Genomic DNA, 21119 nt, shown 5'->3' on the forward strand with positions numbered 1-21119 from the left:
TGATTGAAAGCAGAAATCATCTGGAATGGATTTAGAGAAGCGACTGTCCCCATGGTGCTTTAGCACCACCAACTGGCTGTGTTTGGTATTAAATGTTGCAGTCTTGCTATGTTGATCGATGCCAGGTGGATCTGTGGGATTTATGCAGTGAGAATGGTGGAAAGTAACTATGTTCATTTACATGTACAATTTTGAGGTACATTTACTTTCTCCATTTTGCGATACTTCTACTCCACTACATGTTATGCAGGTTATGTCAAATGAAATGTACATTTGTATCTTTGTTTCTTGTCTCTCACACACACACACACACACACACACACACACACACACACACACACACACTCACTCACTCACTCACTCACTCAATTTTACATTAGCTCCATCGCGCTTTAACTGCACAGAATAATAAGTATGTTATTTAGCCTCCTGTTAGGGAGTTAAATGTAAATGGTGACAATGTTGCAATGCACTGTTTGTATTCTGCTCCAGTGTTTGTATCATTTGTGTGAATAAACTCAACCTAATCCTAAAATTAAAAGTATGGTGCCACTCTCCACCATCTGTTCTCAAATCCCTAGCGTCCCCCCCACACACCCATGCTCACACCTACACACACACACACACACACACACACACACACACACACACACACACACACACACACACACACACACACCAGCACTCACACCAGGAAGAGGCACTGAAAGAGGCAGGCTCATTTCACTGGTTTAGTGTTTAGGAGGATGCTTGTCAATGGATTTCCAAATGAATTTCCTAATGGTTTGAGATAACTGGGCAAGGCCTTCTCTCTTGTATGTCTCCTACGCTGTCTCCCTCTCAGCTTTCCTACTGTCTGTCCCTCATACGCTGTCTCCCTCTCAGCTTTCCTACTGTCTGTCTCTCCTACGCTGTCTCCCTCTCAGCTTTCCTGCCATCTGTCCCTCCTACACTGTCTCCCTCTTAGCTTTCCTGTCTGTCTCTCCTACGCTGTCTGTCTCTCACCTTTCCTACTGTCTGTCTCTCCTACGCTGTCCCCCTCTCAGCTTTCCTACCATCTGTCTCTCCTACACGACAATGCAAGGGATCATTGACAAAAATGTAATTTTACATACTGTTCTGCTCTTTAATATTACCACACCAAACTTACTGTTTGGAAATACATATAAAACGACCATTAAACCAGTTTTCATGCCAGAAAAGAAAGCAATAACAATAGTTTACCAAACAGATTATTATGCAACAACAAACTCACTATTTATCAATAACCTCACTCTAAAATTTGAATATTTTTTTTGTACAAGGCACTCAAAAAAACACTTCCAAACTGTATACAGGTGCTGTTCAAACCAAGAGAGCCAGTACCAACTCAGGGGAATTGGCAAATTAAAAACAGATGTACTGTAGCATCAATATCATGAAGTATACTGTTCAAAATGAATATGTCCACAGATGGGTATGACACGTCCACAGATGGGTATGCATATATTATGTTATCAAAATTATATAAAAGTATTAATATCTTATAATTATGAAACAATCACATAATAACTGTTATTTAATTGTGATTGTATACATACTACTGGTGAAATTATGCGGCTGTTATAATATAATTAGTATATGGTATAATAAATAATAAGAAAATGAGTAAACATACGTGTACATATATATACATATATAAATATATATATATATATAGAGAGAGAGAGAGAGAGAGAGAGAGAGAGAGAAAAAGGAAAAGGAAAAAAGTTAGTTCATGTTCTGCTTTGTATACATTTTCTATTGTTTCTTCTTATTTGATGCAATGCTGTCATTTGTTTTGTCTTTGCTGATGTGTAATATTTGAAGTTTCGCTGAAATGTTGTTTTCTGATGTTTTATTTCTGCTGATGTGTTAAATAGCTTCGGCTTCAGGCCATTCCATTTCAGCCAATAATTATCTTGTTGCCTCCACTGTTATGTTAAGATTATGACAGAAATAAAATAAACACTGTCTCCCTCTCAGCTTTCTCCCTAACAGCTGTCTTACTGTCAAGAAATAACAGACAGCTGAATGCTGTGACTGACCAATTAGAATTGAGCATTCACCCTAGCTGTGTGATAATACCATATAGCCAACACAGCTGTGGTGGCTGGAGGTGGCCTCACTGCTCTTCTATTGAGACATTTAGATCAACTGGATGGATGACAAAATATATTTCCTAAAGCTCAAAGCACAATATCTGCCCTGCACAAGTGGGCATTCTGTCTTAATCAGCAGTATAAATGTCAGCCCTTGCACAGGAGACCAGGGTTTGAATCCTGATTATAGGACATAGATCTTACAGATTGGCACTTAAAACATTTTACTATTGCTGATACTATAGCTAGTTAGCTACTTTAATTGCTGCTGCTAATTACTAATACCATTACTGCCATGATTACATTTCTTAACCACGTAAACCCTCTGGACCAGGGGTCTGTCATATGACTCCCAGGGGGTCCTCAGAGTTACTGCAGGGGGGGTCGTCAAATGTTCATGGTCGGGAAAACCTTTCAGGTTCCTTTTTTTTAATAGATTTAAATGTCTCAAAATGCACAATAACATGAATCCAACACATCATTATGAAACGTGTAAATAAACAAAACAAATAAAACAAATCTATGAAGCTCAAGCCATCAAAGCTGGGGCATCACTTGGAGGCAACCCATAGTCACTTAAAACTAAAAACCTGTGGAATACCTCCAAGCTAGTCTCACATAGTCTCGGTCAACAGATATTGATGAGACAAGCAGTTAAATATGATGATGAGACAAGGAGTTAAATATGATGAGCTACCTTATCAAGCTGTATTGAAGGCCTTCTTAAAAATAATAATAATCTGTAACACAATTCTACACAATGTACTGTAGTGGCAGACCCTGCTTTGTCTCCCTCTCTCAGCTAAGGGGCCTGAAATACGTTTTTTTTTGGCTGAGACATGCTATTTTCAAAGGCGTATAAATGCGAACGGGAGGTCGCGAAGATTTTTTCTTTTCGTGGAAGCACAGTGAAACCCTCTGTGATTAGTAACCATCAGGGGATCGATCATACTGGAGATAAATATTCTGTGACTACTTCAAAAGGTAAGAAAATAGAAAAATAGCTGGCATTGGGTGCACGCAGCCAGAAATAAGTCTGGCAGTGAAAGAGTTAATAATACAAGTTATATGATACTTTTATTACCACTACTTTTGGCACTACTACTGTTGAGCCTACTGCTGTTACAACTGTTATAGAAACAAGACCCGACACACTGGCCTTTGAGAAAGGATTGTTTATTTACAGAGTTTCTTTTTCTTTTTTTCCTCCATCTGAACAACAATACAAATTATTTTCAGAATGAGAAGCTCAACAGATGGAGAATTCATTTGGAGCATGTTGAAGAACAGCTGGAGATGAGGACCCACTGTCTGTTACAGAGCCAATGTTCCAGTGTTGGCAGAGAGGGGAGTCCTTGGAGGAACATCTACAGCAAAACAGCCTCCGCTGTCACCTCCACCATCGCTTCTCTACATCTCTCTCTCTCCTCCCTACACTCAGTGACTCTCTCCTTTCTTCCCGACAACCTAGGTTTGAAGAGAAAGATCATGCAGATGTGAATTAGGGGTGCAACATTTAATTGAACTATAATCAATGTAATATATATATACTTTTTTTTAAAGGTACATATCTATTTTTAAAAATAGCCTAAATGACTGTGTGTTTATTTACATAGCTGCCATGTTGGATACGGCACAAAATCAAGCGAGGCAGATTGATATATTGAGTTAAGCGGTCGTTATTCAAAAATAACAGACCGCTGAATTCAGTGATTGACCAATCAGAATCAAGCATTCAACCAAGCAATCAAACAAATTGTATTGACATACTCTACCATTCAGATTGATTGAAATAATGTTTTATTCGTTACAAATAAGTTCTGTTAATAATTGCAGCTTTAACATCAAGGCAAGGGGTTCAATAAGAGATTGACAAACGTAAGACACCTACCCGTTTGAAGTCGTTCATATTGGTGGCCTGTACAGGAGTCCCTATGAACGTCAGGTACTGTATTTTTGTTGTCTCTTCATCACCCTGGTTGGATTTCACAAACATCTGAGGAGACAGAAAATAAACATACTGCTATGGTAAAAAACGACATTACAATGAAGACTTTTATGGAGAAATGATATCTCTCTGTATGTCTATCTCTCCTCTTACTGTAGGAGAGACAGACCGGAGGAAAGCTGAGAGGGAGACAGTGTAGCAGAACTGACCCCAGACTGGCGGCGGTATGTGTAGTGTGTCTGTGTGAATGCTGAAACATGTACTGTAGCTGTATTTTTCTACCACTAGATGTCAGCATTAGACCATGGCACCACCAAAGTCAATGGAATCAGTCACTTGCATAAAACATTTTAAGTCAATCTGGGAAGCCATTCGGTAAAAAGACTCCTGCCGTTTTCAGTTCAACTTCCTTCCGGGTGCTTCTGTGTTTATTCCTACTAACAACATCATTACATTTTTAAGGCAGTAGTGCTGCAAAGTTGACTGAAGAAGCTCCCGGTTTCACACTTAAAGGAGCACCCCTGCAATTTTCTAAATAGATCTCTTTGTTTGTTGGTGTTGAGTCATGAACTAAATATATGGGAGCGAGTTAACCATTTGGCTTGGTCAGTGTAGTGGTCCTTTAAACGGCTAAGCTGCCCAGAACAACAACAGTCTTGTCCAGTTTGTCACTGGGGAATGCCCAGCACAACCCGCTAAATAAAAAACACTACTACCCTCAAAGCAATCAATCACAGCAGTCCTTACCGTGACACTCTGTACATTCTGGAACTTGACGTAGCGCAGTGGAATGAGACCATCATCTTTAAGGTCGTCCTCTGACAGGTCCAGAGCCTGTGTGGCCTCGCTTCGCTCAGCATCGTCAAAGTCCATCGACCGAGGAAGGTTGATGAAAATCTTGACTATCTTAGGAGCCTGAGCTAGAGAGATAGAGAGAGAGACGGAGGGACGAGAAATAATTTGTTATTGCATCCGCAATCCAATTGAGGGCTGGCTTATCAGCTGGCATAACGCTAACCTTGGTTAACGATGAATGCCTGGACGATTATATACGTTTATCTTGCCTATCTCTTTAATTTATAATATTTGATCATTTCTTTATAATTGTGCAGCTCTGGAGCAGAATTCAACTTACCAAAGTCTGGTGCTTGTAGTTTCATAGAAAATAGTTTTACGGGCTGGTTGAAGGCGATGGTTATCAGCAACTAGAACAGACATAGTGGGACAATATCAAACATGTGGTACAGTCCCAACAGTAAGTGCAGTGGGTCAGTACACCATCTATGTAGTCACACTTGTTAACTCCCTGTCCTCCCACAAATCTCCATCTCTCTCCATCAACTACTGCACCATCTATCTTAAAACAAGTTAAAATACCAAGGGGAGTGTCTGTAGCCTCTAAACATGGCCACCGCTGTGTAGAGTAATACAGTAGTAGTAGTAGCTGTAGCAGTGACAACAGTAACAATACTATAGTAGCAATAGTAGTAGTTGTAAGAGCAGCAACATTAAAAGTATTAATAGTAGTAATTATAATAGTATTAGTACTGTAGTAGTAAGAGTAGAGCCTGCACAGTAGCAGTCACAGCAGTACAATTAGCATTAGCAGAAGTAATAGCATTAACAGCTGTAGTACTTACTTGTTCATCGCAGTCAGATTCCAGATACGAGGATTCTTTGCTTAAACAGTTATCAAAACCACAGTCGTCACTCTCATTGAGACACTCACAGCCAGTTTTGCTGACAAAAGGCATCAGGTCCATCTGAAAGAAACCACATCAGAAACAAACTCAGTGTTTTTTCAGTTTTTTGTTATGACAATTTTTGAGGCATGATGTCTGAATCATAAATCTTACCAATTTATTATATAATTCCATCAGAATTTTGGTGTAGGGGTGGAAAAAGACAGACCCACAAGACAAGAGAGATTCAGGTGTCTATCCTGTCTCTAGGGGGGTCCGGGGGTCTGTCCTCTCTGGGTAGAAGGCTGTTGGCTACACTGTATCGTTATGACATCATAGACCTTCTTCCCATATGTTGTTTTTTAACTGTGCCATGTGCACTTGTTTACATTTCTGCACGTTGCATTGACCATTTATTTATCGATTTTCTTGAAAACATCCCAAAAGGGGAATTTATATGCTCTTCATTTCAACCTTAAATTTCAGCCATGACTAGCTCCACTGACTGCACGTAATCCTTTTTTGTAGAGTTGTCCGATACCAGTATCAGAAAAGCTGTTGATACTGCCCAAAATGCCGGTATCTGTATCGGCGACTATTCCAGTCTATGACAATCCGATACCACATCATTTATTACAACAATATTTTACAGAAAACAAATTTTGTTTTGATTGTTTCAGTTGATGTTGCACTACCGTTTTATATTCTTACTGTACTATTTACATTACTATTTTACTAACTTGTGGCTGCACTTAATTATTATTCCTATTGTGCGTGGGTGTCGGATCGCTACTCGGTATCAGCAGATATGCAAGTTGCAGGTATCGGAGTTGGGAAGGAAAAGACGGTATTCACTTTTTTGCCTATAAACAAGTTAAACAACATGCCCAACATGTGACGCCAGGTTGAAAGGTTAACTCACGTATCCCTTTGGAATGTCAGAGTCCTCGTTGTTCCCCGGGTCGTTCTCAACGTGCTGTTTGATCTTCTCTTCCAGTCCCGAGGAATCTGCCCCCTGGTACTGATCCACACGGACCCTATTCCGGAAGAACAGGAAGGTGGGCGTGGCTGAGATGTTGTTGGCTGCTGCTGTTGCCTGGGAGATGAGGAGGAGAGAGGAGAATTCAAATCCAGGACATTGGAATGAACTAGCTGAACAATCATTCCACCCGCTGCAGTTCCCATGTCTGACTCTGAACCATTTATGTACAAATACTTATTATATTATACCACACTGTCTCACACAGTTACACACACAATTACAACTGCAGCATTTATCAAATGTTGGAGAAAGTGCCATGAACATTCGTTATCACATCAATCCATCTTTATGACAAATATGTCTATAAGTGAGAAACATAACTATCATCTCTATCTAAAATAGTAAACAAGCAGCATGATACCATAATCCAACATTCTGAACTAATTCAGTGGCCTCAATGCCCTCTGCTCACACATGTAGGGGTAGGATATAAAACCAGCTGTACAAGAGGTCCTGGTGGAACAGAAAACCAGCCGTACTAGTTATAGGATATAAAACCAGCGGTAATAGGGGTCCTGGTAGGATAGAAATCCAGCAATACTAAGGGTCCTGGTAGGATAGAAAACCAGCAGTACTAAGGGTCCTGGTAGGATAGAAAACCAGCAGTACTAAGGGTCTTGGTAGGATAGAAAACCAGCAGTACTAAGGGTCCTGGTAGGATATAACACCAGCGGTGATAGGGGTCCTGGTAGGATAGAAACCCAGCAGTACTAGAGGTCCTGGTAGGATATATAACCAGCGGTACTAGAGGTCCTGTATGATACAGCAGTACTAGAGGTGTCATGTGATGCATAATACATTGTATTACTACACTATCTTGCAATAATATTACATTATAAGACAGTGTGGCAGACAAGGAGTATAGGGGTGAATTAGTAAAATAGATACTAACGAAGCTAAATATGTATTCATATTCTGATGAGCAACACTCACCTGGCAAACATGGACATCTACTTCAAGAAAAACGACTTGTGGATACTTGTTACTCAGCATGTTGAATGCCGGGGCTATTCTGACACAAGGTCGACACCTGAGGAAACAGAGAATGTGTCACTGTCATTAACCTGATCATGTTTGACATCCACAAAACACAGTTCATTCTCACAAGTCGACACAGTTCATACTTATTAGACAGTAGACACAGTTCATTCTCACTGGACATAGTTCATGACATAGTTCAGTCTCGCTAGACATAGTTCATTCTCGCTAGACATAGTTTATTAGATCTAAACACAGATTGTTCACACTTGACACTTTAACCCTGATTTATACTTAGTTGCATGCTGATGTCTCACACTGAAAATAGCAGATCTACAAGCTTACAACCTAACCTATAGATCGTCTATTTTCAGCGCGAGACACAATGCGCAACCAAGGATAAATCCAACAGTGCTGCCAGCTCTGTACCAGGTGACAAAAGATAAAGTGACAGCCTCAAATAAGCATACAGTAAGTGCATATCCTTAACCACAGATGGGTGGAACCCTACAATATGACACACAAATGAAAAGTTGTATAATGCATACAGATTTCAGCCAACACTGTCTAGTGATTAATATATTGTGGACTTGTTATTGTGAGTTTTTGGTATGATTAAAAGTTCACATACCTACTAGATCGACAGTTCATTTTCACTAGACACCAGTCAATTTGCCAAACTGTCACGTTTGACTGTGGTTGACAATTTTACCTACGCCACCACCAGCCACTTTGGCAAATAACCACTTTCAAATAACCAACTATCACTGATAAGTCATGACGTTCAATCTCAAACGTTCCTTCTCTCTAGATGTCTTGTAATATAAAATACCAAGAAGTGGCAGACGAATTATTATGGTGTCCAGTGAATGTGATACATCACTACAGTCACTGGACAAGCAATCTGATCTCCTGTAGAGACGTAAAACATAACATTTATGTACCTCCCCAAGTCATTGGCAAACGATCCCAGAAAAGAAAAGCAAGCCAACGAAAACGAGCAAGTTATTGCTAAGTCATGGCAAGCAGGGTGGCTACCAACCAACGGCTAACGTTAGCGTGCTAAACTTGAAGAAAGAAAAAAAACACATAGAAAGAAAAACATGGCAAGTGTCTGCTAACTTACATACAGCAGACTCATTGTCTGAGTCGCGCTGTTAACATGTACTACACGTCCTGTTGTTGTTGCTAGCAGTTAGCTGCTAATTATCACATTGTCACCAGCCCGGCTAGCCTGCTGGTTACAATGAATCGGGTTAATGCTAAGCTAAGCTAAGGGCTAGCGGCGGGGCCTGGCAGCAGAGAGCGGCGGTGCGGCCGGGTCTTCTTACCCGGCCATGGTGAACTTGACTACGGTGAGCCTGGAACCGGAGGCCGCCAGCTCCGGCTGGAAGTCCGCGTCCGCCGCAATGACCTTCACCCCGACCATGGTCCACTTTGCAGCTATATGTACCAGAGATATTTATGTTTATGTTTGCTTATTACAACGTCTTGTTGTTGTCTCTGTTTGACTTCAGTCTGTCTCTGTCTGTACTACTGTAGCAGCCTAGCTAGCGGGGTTTGTGTCTGTGACTGACGTCAGCTACGCCGGACCAATCACGTATCCTGTAGGGCGTGGTCTGAAGTTGCCATCTGTGTTTTGCACGTCCGGTCTAGAGATAACCAGCGGATACGGAAACGGCCTGCGTGAGTGCATAATTGTGTGGGTTGAATTGACCGGATACAAATTTTGAGTAGGCGGCCTCTAGACCGGATGGCACTTGTTCCCGAGAGAATGGAAACCAGGTAGTGCGAAAAGCCTGGTGACGCAAGGTTAGGCATAATGGTAATTGTTTTGCCTTTGAATTGGGCGTTCAGGCATCTCACAGGTCATTTTACACAGTAAAAGCTAACTTCAATATTAATTTAACTATGCAAATTAGCAATTGTAAAACCAAATCGTAGACTACACTCATAGAGTTATCACGGATTAGTCTCACGTGGCCAGACTGTTGCCTCCCACAATTTTCAAATGCTTCCGGTCATAGACTATCTATATATATGACATATTATGACATATCGATGGCCAAAACGCAAAACTTCCTATCTGAAAAATTAACATTGTCGGGAAAATTAAAAAGAAAACTACAAAATGTTGTATCTTTTTAGCACAATGCTATTTTTTTATGATACCCATCACATAATACACCGTTTCTGGATTTCTGGACTATATTAAAATATTATATGTTAATTACACTGATTTCATATTGCAAATGCAGATAGGAGGTTTTTCCCCACTTTTCCTGGCTAATTCTGCAGATAGGATTTTTTTGCATTTCAATGTTAAGTGATTGCATAGCCCTGAAACATGACTGTCATACCATGACAGTCATGGTGCCGAGTCCCCCTGGTCTAAAGTTGTGTTCGATTTTTTCACATTGCCATCTCTCACATAAACATAAACGTTCAGATTTCAAATATAAAGTGCTTACCACCGAGCCACGGATGTTACAAGGCGATGCGGACCGCGATGAGTACCCGTATCTCCCGTATTGTTCAATAAAAAGCATTTTAATCCCATCGCCGGCCATTTTCTCCAAATTGTCTCCGATACTTTCAACCATGCGACACTAATGGTTGGGAGGTGTATTGCACTCTGATACATTACCAAAAAAAAAAAAAAATGGCCGGCGATGGGATTAAAATGCTTTTTATTGAACAATACGGGAGATACGGGTACTCATCGCGGTCCGCATCGCCTTGTAACATCCGTGGCTCGGTGGTAAGCACTTTATATTTGAAATCTGAACGTTTATGTTTATGTGAGAGATGGCAATGTGAAAAAATCGAACACAACTTTAGACCAGGGGGACTCGGCACCATGACGCTTGTATACAAGCGTCATGTGAACCATGGCTAAGTGATTGCATAACTAAATAATGACAAATAATACTGGCTGTAAATACATACATTTACAGCTGCAAACAGTTGCATCAGTGGTGTGGTCTAGGTTTTTTTCCGGAGGTATACAATAATCATTCCCTGCACGAGATGCGCGTGGTCGTGGGTATACGCTAGCGCGTTTTCAATGGATGAAATGGTTAGTATTTGCATTGAATGCTGGGCAATGGTGGGCAGTTTCTTGAGAATTGTCATGAGCTGATCTTGTCTGTGCATAGCAGGTCACCACTCACTGTGAAAAGGGCACCTATGTTAGCGCTGAACTTGTGCTGGTCAATGGCTTCTTTCAGATTGATCTCAGACCATCCTTGAATTCACACCTGGTCAGCCAGTTTGTGCTGGCTGTACACCGTAGCTATTTCCTGGTTTCAGTTTATTTATTACATAATTTATGCCAATATACTGTATGCTAATGACAAAGGTTTGCATGATTTAGTTATGGCAAGGTAATAATATTTGGACAAATAAACATAGACTTAGAGTCTATGAGAGTCTGAGATCATCTCTCTCAGTTGGAAAAGGTGAAAAATGCAGTAATTTCCTGATTTGTATCGTATTTTTGCATCATTCATACAAATTATGATAATGACAGGTTGCACGACTGCACCATGGTAATAGATTAATGTATTATGTTGTCATTCTGAACTAGTACATGATGTTTTGTTATAGTTGTTGTCCTGTAGCTGCTTTAAAATAAACACACACAATTGTAACTGGTTATACAACTGGTGTAAAAGAGAAGGAAACTGGCATCGATAAATTAGTGACACATAGCGATGGCGTGAGGAAGAAAAAATTGGATGTCAAGAAACACAAAGTTACATTTGCCAAGTGCTGTCATGCTGTCATTGTAGGTTGATAAATTAATGCTCGTCTTGATGGGTTCATGCAGGACAGCATCCTCCTCTCAGACACTACTGACAGGGAGTCCAGCTCCACCCAAACATTATGTCTGGCCTTCTTAATCAGTTTACTGATTCTGTTGGTGATTGATATTAAAGGTAGGGTAAGTGCCACTTTTTGGGTCAAAACAAAGCGTACATTTTTGGTTAAAAGGTTAAAGCACTATATTCTGATAGTAACCATTGCTCTAGAGTGTTTATTTGGTTTATTTGTTTACCATATTTGAAAAGGATCCCCATTAGCTGATGCCATGCCAATCAATCAATCCCTCTGATGTAGGATTATCCTTTGTCTCTGTCAAGACTTGTTTCAAAACAATCCACCACTGTCATGATATGAGCATTTAACTTTCTGTCACTAAACTCAGAGCAGCCATGAATTTTCTTATGTGTTCGAGTTGGGAAGTGCTTGTTGTAAATCTTAGCGTCCTGTGTACAGGTCAGGTAACACCCGTTTCTAAATTGCACATAATGCAGGAGGAATGGGCTGCCTGTTAGTGGAGAATGTTGCAGATAGTTTGCTTGAGGCTATGGGGTGAGGGTCAGCTGTTGTCATATTAGGATAATTCCTTTTAACAGGTCGTTCATGAAAGTCCTTGCGGTCTTGTTTCCAATGAGAACCTGTGAGCAATTGGGGTTAAGAGTCTTGCTCAGGGACAAATTTCATATCATCGGCACATATGCTGGGATAGCCTGGAATCGAACCTGGGGCAACCAGGGCCAGCTCTGGTTCCCTAGGCGGGCTCACTAACCACTCAGCTATGGCCGCCCCATATATATTATGAAAACAATATGAAAGTTCTGGCAGAAAAAGTGTAATATTTGCAACTTTTGCAACTCCACGAGATCGGGTGAGCACCTACAAAGTGCTATAAATTAGAATCAAAATGCAATGAGTGTTCTAAGGGTTAGGGTTATATATTTATATATGACTGTAATATGCCATTCTAATGCTGCAAGGTTGTAGTGGGGTAACTACATTTACTCAAGTACTGTACTTAAGTACAATTTTGAGGTATATTTACTTTACTGGAGTATTTCCAATTTTCAGTACTTTTACTTCTACTCCACTACTGTACATCTCATGAGATCTGCAGATCGTTGTAAAGGTGACTAATCAGCAATAAAAATGATATAAAACACAATACCAATTGATATTATTGAGGGGAGAAATACTCGACCGAAGTTACGTTTCCAAACTTTTTTGTGGGCATTTTTGTTTTGTTTTGTTTGTTCTATTTTTGTTGTTGTTGTTTTGTAGTTTTAGTTAACTATATGGGAGTACATGGAGAGATCTATAACATTAAGATAAAGGGTAGTCCAGGAGGATTTCTTAATTGTTGTCGTTATGAGCTTCAACAGAATTTTACTGCTTGACTGCATGGACGATAGCACCCAGTGACACACACCTTGTAATGAGATGCGTGTAGATATGAATCAGCTCTGCTTGCAATTAGACAAGGTCATTTCTAACATACTTAAATGACACCAACGACTTTGTTACTGCTTAGGTATTCTGAGCTTTTCAAGTTGTGGTCTGAGGTTTTCAAGTTGCTTATCGCCTTATCGGAACTAAAGACGATGACAGTTTTTCACGTCATTTTGGTATGTCACCTTCCCAACCATCAATCATGGAAGGTCACTTCCGGAAGTGGAGATGTTCACAAAGTGGGCAGTCACTGTTGAGCTCTAGAGGCTTATACATTCTCACCTCCAGGTTGAATCTTAACACACAACCTTTGCAAGGTAAGAGGATAAGCAAATCATTGTACATAGGCATCTAAAGATTTCTGTATAATAACATATTTTGTCAATTTTGAACATTTACATTCTATCTTTTTTTTTCTTTGTGATGTTGTAGTCTGTCTAAAAATGTTTTGTACATTTTCAACAGGTTTGTGTCAGCTCTCCAGGATGTGGACCATGAGAGTGTCAGCTGTTCTGTTAGTTCTTTTCATACAGAATGTTACTGGAAACAGTCCAGGTAAGTTGCCTCTAATGTCCTCTCATTGGTATAGATATGATATTTAACATTAATATTAGATGGGTGTCCTGGTTGGTACTCCTATTACATAAAGAGACATTGAGTTTCGTAAAAGGGGCTTCATGTTCTCTGCTCCTATGCCTGGAATTAACTTTGAAAAAAAAATCACACCCAGTTTGAAGTAAGCGGTCCATGAGTTGATTTATAATAAAGATATATATGAACTAGAAGAACAATGTTAAATCCCTGTCCATTCATTTCAAGGCTGCTCTGACCTTTTTTTTTGGTGACCATTTTGTATGCAATGTATTTACTTTTAGTATTTTTACTCACTTGATGTACTTTTAAGTACATTTCACTCATTTTAACAAACCTACCGATTTCTTTAACTTTTAAGTGCTTTAAAGTATTTTTACTCATTTTAACAACTTTTAAGTATTTATACTTATTTTAACAACTTTTAAATATTTTTACTCATCTTAAGTAGTTTAAAGTATTTTCTTTACAAATCTTAACAACTTGTAAGTATTTTTACTAACGTTAACAACTTTTAAGTATTTTTACAAATTTTAACTACTTGTAAGTATTTTTACTCACTTTATTTTCTTATAAATAATTGTACTCACTATGATTACTTTTTGCACTGTAGTTACTTTTTAGTCACTTTAGTTACTTTTAAATTGTAGAGCGGTCATTTAACACACACACGCGAGTGTGTGTGTGTGTGTGTGTGTGTGTGTGTGTGTTTGTTTGAACAGGATGGTTGGGCATGTTGAACAAATCTGTACAGTTCTGTAGCTTGTTTCACCAAAATGACTTATCTTAAATGTAATAGTGATAATAATAATAATAATAATAATAATAATAATAATAGTAATTATTATTATTATTATCATTACCCTTATTATTATTACCCTTATTATTACCCTTATTATTATTATTATTATTATTATTATTATTATTATTATTATTATTATTATTATTATTATTGTTATTATTATTATTATTATTATATAATGTTCACACCTGCCAAAATGAATAGCCTGATGTCTTGAATGACTAATTCCTTTCACAGGTACAACTTTCCTCAGCTGTCAATCCTGTCATGATCAGGCTAAATGCCTGGAGTCTCCCGTCAAACCAGAGAGAGACGACACCTTCTTCAGCCAATCAGTCTCCTGTGTCTGTAGAGATGGCTTTGTCGGTGATGGCCTCACCTGTTACGATGTAAAGCTCTGCACTAATTCCTCCTGTTGTCACCAAGGTTACAGATGGTCACCAGAGAAAGGCTGTGTGGATGTTGATGAGTGCTCCCTCCCTAACGCACACTGCACCCTTGCGTCTCAGGTCTGTGTGAACACACCTGGCTCCTTTGAGTGCCTCGTGCATCCCTCCAGGGCCAAAAGATCTGTTCGGTTCTCCTGTGTCAATGGTGTTTGTCCATTAGGTCAAGACTGTATCAACTCTCGCTGTGTAGATCCCTGTGATCACTACACAGTACTGAATGATGCCTGGAGAGCGACAGATTACAATCACGATGGTAACTATCGCTGTGACAAAAGTGTCAACTGGCAAGGGTGGTATCGAATGTTCCTGGGGCAAAGCAGTGCCCAGATGTCAGAGACATGTGTGGAAGAAAGACGGTGTGGAACAGCTGTTCCTCTATGGATGAAACAGCCTCATCCTGCAGTGTCAGATGGAATTGTACAGCGCAGCACCTGTGGTAAGTGGACTGGTGACTGTTGTCAAAAAAGTTGGACCGCACCTCCCATCCATGTCAAGAACTGTCGGAACTACTATGTCTACAAGCTTCTACCACCAACCGGCTGTCAAGTAGGCTATTGTGCAGGTAAAGTGGTATTGTAAAATTGTTCATAAATTACTCATCTATTATATTACAAAACTTATTTGGTGACGTATAAGGCTTCAGTGCTTATTTGTTAAAGATGTGCTATAATAACTCAAACCTGGCTTTTACCTCCCTAGATTTATCATCAAAGTATCCTCAACCTGTCACTCAACCCCCTCCAGTTCCTGTCACTCAACCCCCTTCAACTACTGTCACTCAACCACCTCCAGCTTCATCTTATGTGTAGGTTCTTTATTAATTAATCTGCCATTGTTATAAAGGCCAATACTTGCTGTCATACAAGATTATATTACTGGCTTCAATTAGTTTCTCTGCTGTCATATTTTGATCCAGGCTACAGAAACTATTTGTATGCCACATTTTATACATAGTTAATGTTGGCCCTTAATATTTATTTTATTCCAAGCCAGGTCTTAGTTTGCAAAAATAGCAGATATACAATCTCATAGCGCGTCACTTTGTGCAGCGCTATGAGCTTGTAGATCTGCTATTTTTGAAAATTGTGCAAATCTTTGCATAGACCTATAATAAATATTTATAAAGCGAAGATTTTTAACTCAAAACTTTGCTATGGGGGTCCCTGGAACAAAGTATTTTGAGATGGGGTCGGTGGCTAATTACATATTCTTTCGGGGGGTCCTTGACATGAAAAGATTTTGAGCACCACTGACATAAGTTTTTCAGAAAACTGTTGGGATTTAGAAGACATTTGTAGAATCGGCCTCAGGTCTTAATGTGTTAAATGCCATGTTTCCTTGACAGGCTTAAAGGTGGCACGTCAGGTGTGGGTTCACCAACCAACACCTCCATGTCCTTGTTCCAAAACTCCAACTACACAGAGCCTTACCCAGCAGGCCCAGTCACCCTGCCAGTGGGCTCTGCCCTGTATGTAGGAGTATCTGTAGGGGAAACAGATCCAAGGTTTGCGGTCGTCCTGGACGACTGCTACGCCACTCACTCCTCCAGCCCTGATGAACTCATGAGACACTTCCTCATTCAAAACAAGTATGTTTCATTCTTCAGCCTCAGCAGATGGTTTGTGTCACAATAAACAAACAATGAAAGAGAGAGTTGGGTGGGAGTGGGGTATGGGGTTGTGATATCAACTATAATGTGAAGTCTTAGTCCAAAGTCTTTGTATGAATGCAAAATCCTTATGAAAAGAGAAGAATGTTGGACGCAACAGTGATGTCACATGAGTCTACAATAGCGTAGCATTTATAATGTGAAAACTGTTTATTATAAGTTCAGTGTCTTTGTATGAATTTAAAATCATTTAACTAAAAAGAAAAGAATGACGGATGAGCCTACAACGTGACCCTTCTTTTCTCCAGGTGTTCTATCAACCGTCGTCAGGTGACAGTGGATGAGAGCGGCTCTTCCCTCCAGGCTCATTTCTCTGCCCTGCTCTTCCTGTTCCATGGAGACTACAGAGATATCTACCTTCACTGCAGCCTCCACCTGTGTGACCAGAGAGCCTCCTCATGTTCTCCTGTAAGTTTCACACTTTCTTTCCACACTCTGCTGTTTCACACCAGACAGTTAAGTCAGTAGCAAACTGTGTGCTTACTGCTATTCCTTCACCATTCACAGGTTTGCTCAGGGAGGCGTCGTCGCTCCGCTTCCACACCTGTACCCTTCAAACCCATCACCATTGGACCAATCACCTGTGAGTATCAAGAACAACAATAAGAAAAACTGTATTTTATGAAATACAATGATCTTAAGTGCTGACATCTCAATAATGTTAAAGTGGATAACATTTGTTTTTTGTGTTTTTCTCTTTGCTTTGGATCTTCAGGGGACAAGCTAGTGGAGTGAACCAGCGGACATCGTTAACTGACTCCAATATATTACATTTTCTAATCGTATGATTTTTATTTGGTGCGTAGGTTTCATAAATATGCTATGCTATGATTAATCTAATCTAACTAATCATTAACCATTTTTATATGTCTCTCTTCTGAAAAAAATAAACAAATACTGTAATCAATAATATGGTTACAAATAAATGATGATTTGAGCATTAAATGGCAAATCTGTGTCTGCTTCTTCAAGGTTCAAGTCCCAAATAAATCATTATATAGTTATTTAGTAAATATAGAAATATGTGAATGATCAATGATGAAGTATATTCATACAAAAATAGAATATGCTATATAGCATTCAGCGATTGTGTAATAGTTGTCTGGCCACACGAGACTGCTAATGGATTATGTACTCTCAAATCGAGACAAAATCTCAGTTACCAATTGATACATTTACACTGATTATTTTATTGTGTGAGTGGAGAGTTGTATCTCAATACATCAATTTACTTCTGCATTAATTTAAAATAATGCCCCCATATGTAGAGTGGATTTTGTCCACTAGACTAGACTAAACTGGATAGAAGTAATTTTCACAGCAGATGTTTTGACAGGTAAACACTAAAGCACTGAAAAGCCAGGCGTTCCACAGGTAACCTAAGGAAAGCCTGGTGACACAATGTTACACTGTACACACTGACACCCTTCACATAGCCTACTTAAATTGTATTACTTATTGCTGCTAAATTTTTACTCATACTATAGGGCCTACCTTGGCAAGGTTAGACATATCTTATTATATTTTGGTATATAATGATATGATATTATGATATACAGTATGTTGGACATAATGTTTGTTAGCACAGTTTGAGTGTGCATGCCACACCAACATTTCACTGCACACTGTCTTGTATAAGTATAAGTGTGACAAATACATCTTCTTCAATCTTGCATCTATAAATACAATTGACTTGAAGTGACACCAGTCACGCCGGCTGGGGAGGGGAGACCGCTAAGAGTCGGTATAGCAGATGTCTATTAGTCTCTCCCCACCAGTCACAAGAGATGCCAGAAAGACAGAGGAAAGGCCAACACGTCCGTCCTGAGATTGGGAGATCAGGGCTTGATTCCCCGGCCGTATCACCAAACCAAAGACTATAAAATGGGACCCAAATCACTCAATGAATGCCTCCTTGCTTGGCACTCAACATCTAGGGTTGGATTGAGTGTAAGTCCCTGTGACATATACACATACTAGCGTCATGTCCATGGGGTGTACATTATAGCTGAAGGATGTAGCTACATACAGAAACAGGAGATAGGCTCCTGCTAGGGCCACGTGGCTCGGCAAGGCTTCCTTGCTTACTTTGAATAAAATAGAATACCAACACCTTATTGGCCTCGTGGGAATTTGCCTCTGGTTTCATCATACAGATACAATGAATACATAAATAAATCCTGCACAAAATTAAATAAAACTCTGCTGAAAGCAGCACACATCATGAGTTATGACAGAGCTCCCAGCGGTGTGGTTTTGGACAGAAAGGGGGAACTGTTTCACTGCCGTTTCTTCAGCTCCCCAGCCTGGTCTAATTTCTCTCCTCCCCTTTCTCCTCCTTCCCCATCCCTCTACTCTCTCCCTCTCCTCCTTTTCCGTCATATCTCTCCAGTCAAAACCTGCCCCAAGTTTCTCTAGACAGGAAAATGGAAAAGCAAGCAGAGAAGCTGTCTGTGAAGGTCTACACTCTGCAGGATGATCAGGTAGGAAGCAGACAAACAGGATAATAGACAGGTGGACTGATTTAAGTTATTTACATTTTGTAGTAGCTGTGGAATTTAATTCTGAACGAACCGAGGTGATTATGATTGATCTGTATCTATGACCTGACTTGATATGACCTGACCACAAGAGGGACATAATTATGATCTGTTCCGCTATGTTATGACATGATGCGTGACATGGCAGTGACATGGTAGTGAAATGATATGAAAAAGTGACATGACACAAGATGATGTAGCAACAGATGACATGACAGAACAAAATGTGACTTAACATGTACAGTATATTCTTAATTGTATTTATCTTTGACGTATATATGATTATGATAATTCTTTATGATTAGCAGTATTATCGTTTTTATTATTTATTTGATCTATTTTCTTTTAATGGTGGTTGGTGTGGTGGCGCAGGGTTTAGGGCAAAGTCACACCTACTGTGTGTGTGTGTGTGGCTGTGCCCTTAATCATCCATTCCCCCTACATTCTCTCAGAGAGCTAGAGCCTCTTTGACAAAAATAGTAGATCTACAAGCTCACAAAGAACGTTGGCCTAGAATTTGTCCCAGAATTTGTACACTATAGGGTTTCAGTAGTTATTATCTAACACAGGATATATATATATATATATATACTGTACTGTAGTGGTGGAAAAAGTGCTCACATTTTTTACTTAAGTTAAAGTATCAATATAGAAATACTTTGTTACAAATTAAAATCTGGTGTTCAAAATGTACTTGAGTAAAAGTACAGAAGTATTGAAATCAAAATATACTTCAAGTACCAAAAGTAAAAGCACTCATTATGCAGAAGGTCCCATTTCACAAGTTTGCCCCCGAGATGTAGTGGAGTAAGTAAAAGTATTGAAAATTGGAAATACTCCAGTAAAGTAAAAGTGCCCCAAAAGTGTACTTAAGTACAGTACTTGAGTAAATGTACTCAGTTTCTTTCTACCACTGCTGCACTGGCTGGAAGGAGATGCAGATCATGAACAAGGAGGTGAGAAGTGATGAGGAGCAGGTGAAGGTGTGCAGACAGAGAGGAGACCAGGAGTTATATTTACTCCTCAGCACAGGACCAGCAGAGGCTCAACACCTCACCTTACAGGATGGTAGATATACACATGCACACACACACACACACACACATGCACACACACACACACACACACACGCACGCACGCACACGCACACGCACGCACACGCACATGCACACGCACACGCACACGCACACGCACACGCACACACACACACACACACACACACACACACACACACACACACACACACACGAAGCGGTCTGCTAACTCCTCATGCGTTGAAGGAAGCATGAGCTCATTTCGGGGCTCTCCCCAGGCTGGCAGAGGGAGAGTAGCGCCTAGGATTACAAGCTTAGGCATTGGCACTGGGTGAAAAAATAGGGCTACAAAATAAAAATATCAGATCGGCTATTTTCAAATAGCCAATGTTTAAGTCGGGCCGAAGTGGTTAATGTATGTTTTGTAATAATAATAAAAATCGACAAAGTAACTACTAACTAGTAACAAAAGCGGAGTAAAAGTACAATATTTGTCTCGGGGGTGTAGTGGAGTAGAAGCATAAAATATTCAAAATTGGAAATACTCCAGGAAAGTAAAAGTACCTGAACATTTTTACTTAAGTGCAGTACTTGAGTAAATGTAGCTACTTGGTTATTTTCCACCACTGATATACTCACACACGCATGCATGCATGAACGCAGGCGTGCATGCACACACACACACACACACACGGGCAGCAGTGGTTCAGGAGCTGCTTGGGAATCGGAAGGTTCCCGGTTCGGTTCGAACCCGTAAGCATCACACTAAGGATTGTACTGTGCTGTTTTCAGTCTTCTGTATTATTACTGCTGCGGTATGTTCACACAGACGCTTTATTTCCCCAATTTCTTCTCCCCCCTGATACTCTGTCAATGAGCCGTGTGTGTGTGTGTGTGTGTGTGTGTGTGTGTATGTGTGTGTGTGTGTGTGTGTGTGTGTGTGTGTGTGTGTGTGTGTGTGTCCACATGCAGCATAATGTTTGTTATGTGCAT

General features: G+C 39.9%; 5 protein-coding genes across 9 annotated transcripts in view; 2 read left to right on the forward strand and 3 right to left on the reverse strand.

The window, feature by feature from the left end:
- Window positions 1–21119, reverse strand: part of LOC308078585 (sorting nexin-18-like) — a 244622-nt gene that overhangs the window by 74997 nt on the left and 148506 nt on the right. The gene's annotated exons all lie outside the window — the stretch shown is intronic.
- Window positions 1–21119, reverse strand: part of palm2akap2 (PALM2 and AKAP2 fusion) — a 352841-nt gene that overhangs the window by 24368 nt on the left and 307354 nt on the right. The gene's annotated exons all lie outside the window — the stretch shown is intronic.
- Window positions 3280–9328, reverse strand: txnl1 (thioredoxin-like 1). Its single transcript, XM_080419923.1, has 8 exons — window positions 9102–9328; window positions 7726–7822; window positions 6673–6846; window positions 5709–5831; window positions 5204–5273; window positions 4816–4988; window positions 4012–4116; window positions 3280–3587 (listed from the first exon to the last, which is right to left on the reverse strand). Exons 1-8 carry the CDS (start codon window positions 9197–9199, stop codon window positions 3558–3560), a joined length of 870 nt encoding a protein of 289 aa, XP_080276049.1. The 5' UTR covers window positions 9200–9328; the 3' UTR covers window positions 3280–3557.
- LOC308078927 (uromodulin-like) lies at window positions 13519–17389 on the forward strand. The gene is made up of 7 exons (XM_080420268.1): window positions 13519–13596; window positions 14672–15429; window positions 15583–15686; window positions 16229–16471; window positions 16801–16960; window positions 17060–17135; window positions 17268–17389. Exons 1-7 carry the CDS (start codon window positions 13527–13529, stop codon window positions 17285–17287), a joined length of 1431 nt encoding a protein of 476 aa, XP_080276394.1. The 5' UTR covers window positions 13519–13526; the 3' UTR covers window positions 17288–17389.
- Window positions 18948–21119, forward strand: part of LOC308078114 (histone-arginine methyltransferase CARM1-like) — a 32104-nt gene continuing 29932 nt past the window's right edge. For 3 of the 5 annotated variants that reach the window (XM_080419198.1, XM_080419199.1, XM_080419197.1), the window contains exons 1-2: window positions 18948–19035; window positions 20025–20160. In XM_080419198.1, coding sequence (XP_080275324.1) covers window positions 18979–19035; window positions 20025–20160 — 193 coding nt within the window. In that variant the 5' untranslated portion in view covers window positions 18948–18978. The remainder of the gene's footprint in view (window positions 19036–20024; window positions 20161–21119) is intronic. The other 2 variants (XM_080419201.1, XM_080419200.1) reach the window with 2 other exon arrangements.

The sequence above is a fragment of the Gymnoscopelus braueri genome (assembly GCF_963280865.1).
Source record: "Gymnoscopelus braueri genome assembly, chromosome: 22".
NCBI classification, from domain to species: Eukaryota; Metazoa; Chordata; class Actinopteri; order Myctophiformes; family Myctophidae; genus Gymnoscopelus; species Gymnoscopelus braueri.